At 39.0% G+C, this 7546-nt stretch overlaps 1 protein-coding gene across 1 annotated transcript; it reads left to right on the top strand.

Annotated features, from left to right (window-relative positions):
- The first annotated feature begins 2841 nt into the window (after positions 1 to 2841).
- npffr1l1 (neuropeptide FF receptor 1 like 1) lies at positions 2842 to 7292 on the top strand. The gene is made up of 3 exons (XM_017488441.3): positions 2842 to 3438; positions 3729 to 3828; positions 6009 to 7292. The coding sequence occupies exons 1-3, from the start codon at positions 3096 to 3098 to the stop codon at positions 6787 to 6789; spliced, it is 1224 nt and encodes a 407-aa protein (XP_017343930.1). The 5' UTR covers positions 2842 to 3095; the 3' UTR covers positions 6790 to 7292.
- The last annotated feature ends 254 nt before the right edge of the window (positions 7293 to 7546 follow it).

Below are 7546 nucleotides of genomic sequence, written 5' to 3'. Positions count from 1 at the left end.
TGTGGAATGAAGTGCGTTAGTGACATCTAGTGGTCGGGTTGATGAACTACAGGTTATAAATCACACTAAATGAAATAAAAACATGACTGAATTTCCCTCGCATTATGCAAATATTTTCCACTAATGTGACATGGGGTTGTTTATTAAGGCGTACCCACCAAATAATTGTGAATAAATTGTGTAACTTGAGCCAACAGCGTAATATGCTATCAGAACATCATACTTAATACAGCACTTCCAGTTCATTATTTGGCAAAAAGTCTATTTGCTTCAAGAATTTACTTTAGGTGACATGGGCTAATGGTGTATCAATGTTGAAATGCCAGTGACTCTAGTATGCCTTTATACCTCATTCTAAGATTTAAGTCAAGTGTAATATTACCAATTATCAATCATCTCCAAGCTTAAATTCCTGTGGACACAATGATCCGATTCAATTCATTTCGTCACATACAGTAGGCCTAGTTGCCAAGTACTGTGTATTGTGACCATGACACAGATCTTTAAAAACATGTGACCGCAACATATTAATTTATGGCCATGTCTTATCCATCCATCCATCCATCCATCCGTTTTCTGGTGCCAACCCATTGCAGGGCACAATCGCGCACACATTCACGCACAGTGGATAATTTGGAAATGCTAATCAGCCTAGAGCGCATGTCTTTGGACGTGGGGAGGAAACCGGAGTACCCAGAGGAGGCCCCCAAAGAACAGGGAGCAGACTCCGCCCACACATGGTAGAGGTAGGAATCGAACCCCCAAACCCGAGGTGCGAAGCAACCGTGCCCCTCGGTCACGTCTTATGTAAAGAATAAAATGAATGAAAGACTTGGTGGCACGCTATTATAGATAAATAATCAACTATGGTTGAAAGCTGATTATTTTCCTGTAACAGGATGTCCTGATTCCGATTTTAAATGATTACTGAAAGACATTTAAAGTCGTGGAACGTCCACAACACAACTCAGTTACTCATCACTTATGTTATAGCATCTATAAACAGTCTTTCTCTTAACAGTCTCCCTTTTTCCTCTCTCTTGCAGTTTACAGAGAAACCAGTAAGCACAAAGTCCTCTGTACGGGAGAACACTGGAGACTCCTTCCATAAATGTTCAAATGTTAAAACGTCTCCTTTCAGAAAACTTCATATCAGTGATCATACCTTTTTCTTTGTATTTGTAAAGGAACAACACGATTGTAACCGGTTTATTATTAGCCTTAGATTATGTGGAGTGTCAGCCCTACTGTATACGTTGTTACTATAGAAACAGTAACTTATTAGAATGAATGCATTAATATTGAAAAAAACTTGTGATTTGCCTTGTAGCTGGAATTATTGTCAGAGCTGCTGTTATAGAAAATTAATCAGAACATTCTGACCAATCAGAGCCTAGCATGACCTGAGCTGTCGTCACCTCTGTAGAGCCCATACAAAAAAAAAGGCGTGGTATTTGAAAGGAATGTAGTCACTCTGACGTGTTATGAGGGGGCGTGGTTAGCTCGAACAGATAAACCACTGCTCCGGTCCAGTAGAGTGAATTTAACACTGAGCTGTTGCTGAAGACTTTTACCGGTTTGTACCGCACGCCACTTGGGGAACACGTTACGTCACGGTTTTCCCGGGGCTCGCGAATCTCGGGACTCTCGAGCACAGGTTAAGCATGAGGCACGGTGAGATGAGATATTTACCTGTGATGATGTGTGACAGGTGTAGGGTATATTAGTGTGTGTGTGCGTGCGTGCGTGTGTGTGTGTGTGCGTGTGTGTGTGTGTAGCGCAATAATAATAATCATGAAAAAAAATTATAATAGTAGTAGAAGTAATAATAATAATAATAATAATAATAGTAGTAATAGTAGTAGTAGTAGTAATAATAATAATAATAGTAATAGTAGTAGTAGTAATAATAATAATAATAATAATAATAATAATAATAGTAGAAGTAGTAGTAGTAGTGAAGAATTATTAATAATAGTAGTAATAATAATAATAATAATAATAATAATAATAATAATAATAATAGTAGAAGTAGTAGTAGTAGTGAAGAATTATTAATAATAGTAGTAATAATAATAATAATAATAATAATAATAATAGTAATAGTAGTAGTAGTAGTAGTAGTAGTGATAATAATAATAATAATAATAATAATAATAATAATAATAGTAGTAGTAGTAGTAGTGATAATAATAATAATAATAATAATAATAATAATAATAATAGTAGTAGTAGTAGTAGTAGTAGTAGTAATAATAAAATGTACATAAAAGTATGCTAATATATATATATACACACACCCTTCTCTCCTTACTACTTACTTACATACCTACATAGTTAGTTATTTACTTAGTTAGTTGGTTAGTTAGTTAGTCAATTTCTACCTACTTTGAATTTATTTCCTCAGTGTTTCTTTGATACCTTCGTTCTTTGTTACCAGTGGTTACCTTTCTAAACAAGTTCTACTCCTGGAACCTTTTCTGAAAGGGAAAACCCTCTAATATAAAGCTTTATATAGAACCTTTAAAAGGTTATAAATACTCTTTAAAAAAGGTTAAATCTAGAAAACCGTTTGACTCTCTGTGCGAGCACTTAAAGTTTCTTAAATTCTTAAATTCGGTTCTCTAAAGTAGAACCGAATTAGAAATCATTTTTCTAAGACACGCTCATAAATAGAGGTACCAACGGTACTTTTTCCTTTACTTATACCACATGCACGTTCTTATGGAAAAGACAATAAAGGAACAGAACATGTAGCCTTCTCTCAGTTTGTCCAAAGACATGCACTGCAGGCTGATTGGCATGTCTAAATTGCCCGCAGTGTGTGAATGTGTTTGCGATTGTGCACTGTAATGGGTTGGTACTCTGAGCAGGGTGTCCCTTGCCTTGTGCCCTAAGTCCCCTGGCATAGACTCCGTTTTGGATAAGTGGTACAGAAAGTGGTTGGATGGATGATTCTTTATATCACGAAACAAATCAGTAGATCATTCAGAAAAATGAATTTCACCTCTGGATGTACGTTTATTTATATATGAGTATGGTGGGCTTTGTGTTTTATATATCTTACTATTACATTTGTCAGCATTCAATTATCCATGCATTCATTAATTTCCTCTGTAAGTAACCGAGTCACACTGTGTCTGTCTCTTTCAGCAGTGATGAACAGCTCTGATGAGACCAGGATGGTGGAGTTTGACTCCAATGTGACGCTGTTGCCGTACTACATGCACTCAGCCAGAATGGCACTCAGTTACGTGCTGTTGTACACACTCGTGTGTGTGGTGTGTGTTGGGGGCAACACGCTGGTGTTTGTGGTGGTCCTGACCAACAGGAACATGCGCTCCGTCACCAACCTCTTCATCCTCAACCTCGCCATCAGCGACCTGTTGGTGGGCGTGGTCTGTGTGCCAATCACGCTGATCGACAACCTTATCTCAGGTGATCACCAGGATGTTGGTCTTTCTGTCTATCTGTCTGTCTCTCATTCTGTTTGTCTGTCTCTGGTTCTGCACAAGTTTTCAGTGGGGTTTAGGTCAGGAGACTGGTGAATAAGGAGATAAGTGAATTCCTGTCATTCCAAGAGGTTACAATATCCAAGTGTTGGTGTGACTGTCACAATCATCTCTTGCTCTTACTAATATCTCGGCCCAGGTCACTGTGATGTTAAATGGTGTGTATTTGTATATATGTGTGTGTGTGTGTGTGTGTGTGTGTGTGTGTGTGTGTAGGTTGGCCGTTTAGTCAGACGACCTGCACTCTCAGTAATCTCATCCAGGGAACGTCTGTCTCTGCGTCCGTCTTCACGCTCGTCGCTATTGCAGTGGACAGGTAGAGACTCTCAATTTCAGACCTTACAAGCTCTGACACTTAATAAGCATTAAAAACATCCGAATAAGATACTGTAGAACTTCAACCAGTGCTGCTTTTATAACACAGCACATTTGAGGAAAGTGAAGCAGGAACTACGTAGGGCTGTAATAGGAATAATTAGTATATCGGACGTGGTTGAAATCTGTTTTGAGCTCATTAATGGAGAAATGTGACTTTTTTGCACTGTGTTAACAAATTTCACTTAAACATTAGCTTATATAATCATATAGCGTCAAAGTGAAATTGATCATTTACACATCATGCTTTTGAGTTCAGGGGCAACTAAAGATAATTGTGATAATTATCTATGGAATTCAGATCATTGTGTTTAACATTCAGTCTGTGTGGCAAAGGCTGCTGGGAAACTCCACGCAGCTATGCCATTTTTCAGCATACACTCCTGTGCAGGCTACCAGCACCATGTGGGCTTTGACGGTCTCCCATACACCGGGGGCACTCAATGTTTTGCAGCCCTTTAGCTGTAAAATACATTTTTATAAACCCCCTCAGTGTAGATTTCATTTGCAAACGTGATCCAATTCAAATATTTAAATACTGATAATGAGTCTTTATTAGTCACATTTACATTACAGCACAGTGAAATTCTTTTCTTCGCATAACCCAGCATGTCAGGGTCAGAGCACAGGGTCAGCCATGATACTGCGCCCCTGGAGCAGAGAGGGTTAAGGGCCTTGCTCAAGGGCTCACCGTGTCAGTTTGCACTGCTGGGGCTTGAACCCTTGACCTTCTGATCACTAGAGCCTTAACCACCAAGCCACCACTGCCCCTCATGTGTATGATAATAGTTGAACACATGAGGTCCAAGATGACATTATTTATATCATATAATATAATACATTATATTGTTTTTGAGCTGTGGATTGAATTAAACAAATTAAATTCTACTGACCAATCAAACAGGCTAATAATTATAAGAACTTGTGCCAGACAGGTTTCTCAAATAGAGACCGACCGATATTAATTTTTTTATTACCGATACCGTTTATTAGCCCGATAAGCGATATGCAGAACATATTTATTTATTGTTTTACTTCTGTTTTTGACACAGTGATGACAACACGGCTGAATTGAACAAAGCGTTTCATTTGTAACAATTTTGTCAAATTCACGTCCTCCTTGCATACAATACAAAGCAACGCTCTTATTTCTACACCAATAGAAGGGTCTGAAAGAGTGCAAAAAATAAAGAGCACTGTTACTAATGTGTCTTTATTTTAATAAAAGCTTCGATGAGGTAAAAAGATGACGTGACTCAGCGAATTTGTCTCTATTTCTTAGCACCAAGCTGCTTAAACTACATACCAAGCATTTATGTAACACATCTAATGTATACATTAATGGCTATTTTAAATAAAGTTTATTAATTAAAGCAAAGCGAGTATACTTTACCTGTGCACACCGTTGTCGACTCTTCTTTCCTCAGATTTAGTGCTGCAATAGTGCTCCTGCATGCAATTCTCAAAACGCCAAGATGGCGGCATTTTTTTAAATATCGGAAAACCGATAACCGATTATAGAAAAATGCTTAAATATCGGGAAAAATATCGGGGAAACCGATAATCGGTCGATCTCTAAAGTTAAATATCCACTCTTTACAATAGTGGTGAGCAGAAAAGCATATTATAATGTACAACATGTCAGACCTTGCGGAGGATGAGCTACAACAGCAGAAGACTAAATCAGGTTTCAGTCTTGTCAGCCAAGAGCAAGGATCTGAGACTACAGTGGGCACAGACTCACTGAAACTGGACAAGGCAACGTTTTTCCAATATTAACTGTCCAGTTTTGGTGAGCCTGTGCCCACTGTAGCCTTAGATTCCTGGTCAGTAGCCAGTGATTGTATAACGATATTATTATCTGCGCATATATACTTCTTATATGAAGCGAAATCTGTATTGTGAACACTTGTATGCTATTTTTTTTTTTGCAAATGTACATCATTAAGCATGATTATGCACAAATTTTCACAAAGAATGTATGTGTGAGGCAGGAAAAATAAAGGCTAAAATTGTATAGCATGCACTTGGCATATTAAAAACCTTGTTGTGTTGTTAAATTTGATTGGTGTAATAAATAAGGCCTTTCTAATTCGAGGTCATATTCCTCTCTTTGTGCAGATATACAGGAATTGTTTATCCATTTCGCCACCGCTTGAGGCGGGTCACTGCTGTCTTCGCCATCGTCTTTATCTGGCTTCTGGCGTTCGCCATTATTTTCCCTTCATCCGCAACGCTGACCGTCATCCAGCTGGATGACATGTACATGGTGCATGAAAACAAGAGTTATCCACTGTTCGTGTGCTATGAGGACTGGCCTCGCTCTGGCATGAGACGCATCTATACCACCACCATCTTTGTCCATGTGTACGTCCTCCCCCTGGTGCTAATCAGCATCATGTACGGCTGCATTGCCTGTAAGCTGTCAGGAAAACTGCGGCAGAGCAGCAGGCGTCTAAAAGTGATAAAGATGTTGATCACCGTGGCCGTGTTGTTCATGGTGTTATGGCTCCCGCTGTGGACGCTCATGCTGTTGACGGACTATCAGGAGCTGGATGTCCAGCAGATCGACTTTCTGAGCAGCTACTTGTTTCCTGTTGCACACTGGCTGGCGTTCTTCAACAGTGCCATCAACCCAATCATCTATGGATTCTTCAACGAGAATTTCCAGCGAGGTTTTCAGGCTGCCGTCTCCTGTCGACGGTATGATTCGCCGCCGCTTGTCTTTCATCGCAGAAGATTTGCGAATAAAGTCTCGAACAACGCTGGAGGGCCATCTGGAGGACAGAATGAAGTGAGATGTGCGCCAATAGCACAACTAAATCCAGTTCCCGTTGTCTTACTTGAAGATGTAAAGAAGCTGCCTGGGGTCAAGCATGTAAACAATGCCTGGGTGGAGTGAATAAAAGATGAGTGAAGAGCTCCTCTTGGTTGAATCCACTTGGCCACTTAAAGGACCATTCCAAGATGGCCAAGGTGGTGTTAGATGAGGGATCAAGCTGACATTAGCATAGAAACCAGGAGTACAACTTGATAAGCACCAACTGCAGAAGGTACTGCAATCTAATGCAGTTTATTTTTTTTTAAAAACAGCAAATAATAGCAGATCAAGCTTTTGTAATATTACATATCCATTTTACCAAATAGCAAATTTTTGTTTACCATGTGGCAGCAGATAAACATTACACAAAGAAGTCTTTCTGACACGTTTATTTGGTAGGTTGAGGGTCGACTAGTGCTCAACAGGAAGCAGATAAAATTTTAAGTAAAAAAACCAAACAGGTTAAGTTGCTTGCTAATGTTAGCTAGGTAGCTTGCTAGTGAGACTGAGCGAGGTAGGTAGCTGAGTGGATGATTGACGATGCGTCTACTTTTTATTATTCCATCACTGAAGCTTTGTTATGGCAGTCTATTGTTTACTAAGACACATTTTTATCTTGTTTCCATAAGAATGACCCACCTATAACCACACTAATTAATATATCACTGACACAGCTCTCAGTGACGAGCAGAGGGTGGCAGGTGTTGACACTTTTGTAAATGGATGCATTTCATGAGTGTAAACAGGAGAATTTAAATACTTATATATATAAAAAAATAATTATCATACACTGATCAGCTATAACATTAAAACCACTGACATGTGAAGTGAATAACAT

The sequence above is a fragment of the Ictalurus punctatus genome, chromosome 16 (genome assembly GCF_001660625.3).
Source record: "Ictalurus punctatus breed USDA103 chromosome 16, Coco_2.0, whole genome shotgun sequence".
Lineage (NCBI taxonomy): Eukaryota > Metazoa > Chordata > Actinopteri > Siluriformes > Ictaluridae > Ictalurus > Ictalurus punctatus.
The sequence above is the reverse complement of the archived record's forward strand: the minus strand, read 5'-3'. Positions and strand labels throughout refer to the sequence as shown.

Excerpts from the sequence above, each read along its gene's own strand:
- npffr1l1 (XM_017488441.3), top strand. The coding sequence starts at position 3,096 with ATGCATTCATTAATTTCCTCTGTAAGTAACCGAGTCACACTGTGTCTG. Across the intron at positions 3,439-3,728 it reads GATCGACAACCTTATCTCAG|GTTGGCCGTTTAGTCAGACG; the intron begins GTGATCACCAGG and ends GTGTGTGTGTAG. Across the intron at positions 3,829-6,008 it reads GTCGCTATTGCAGTGGACAG|ATATACAGGAATTGTTTATC; the intron begins GTAGAGACTCTC and ends CTCTTTGTGCAG.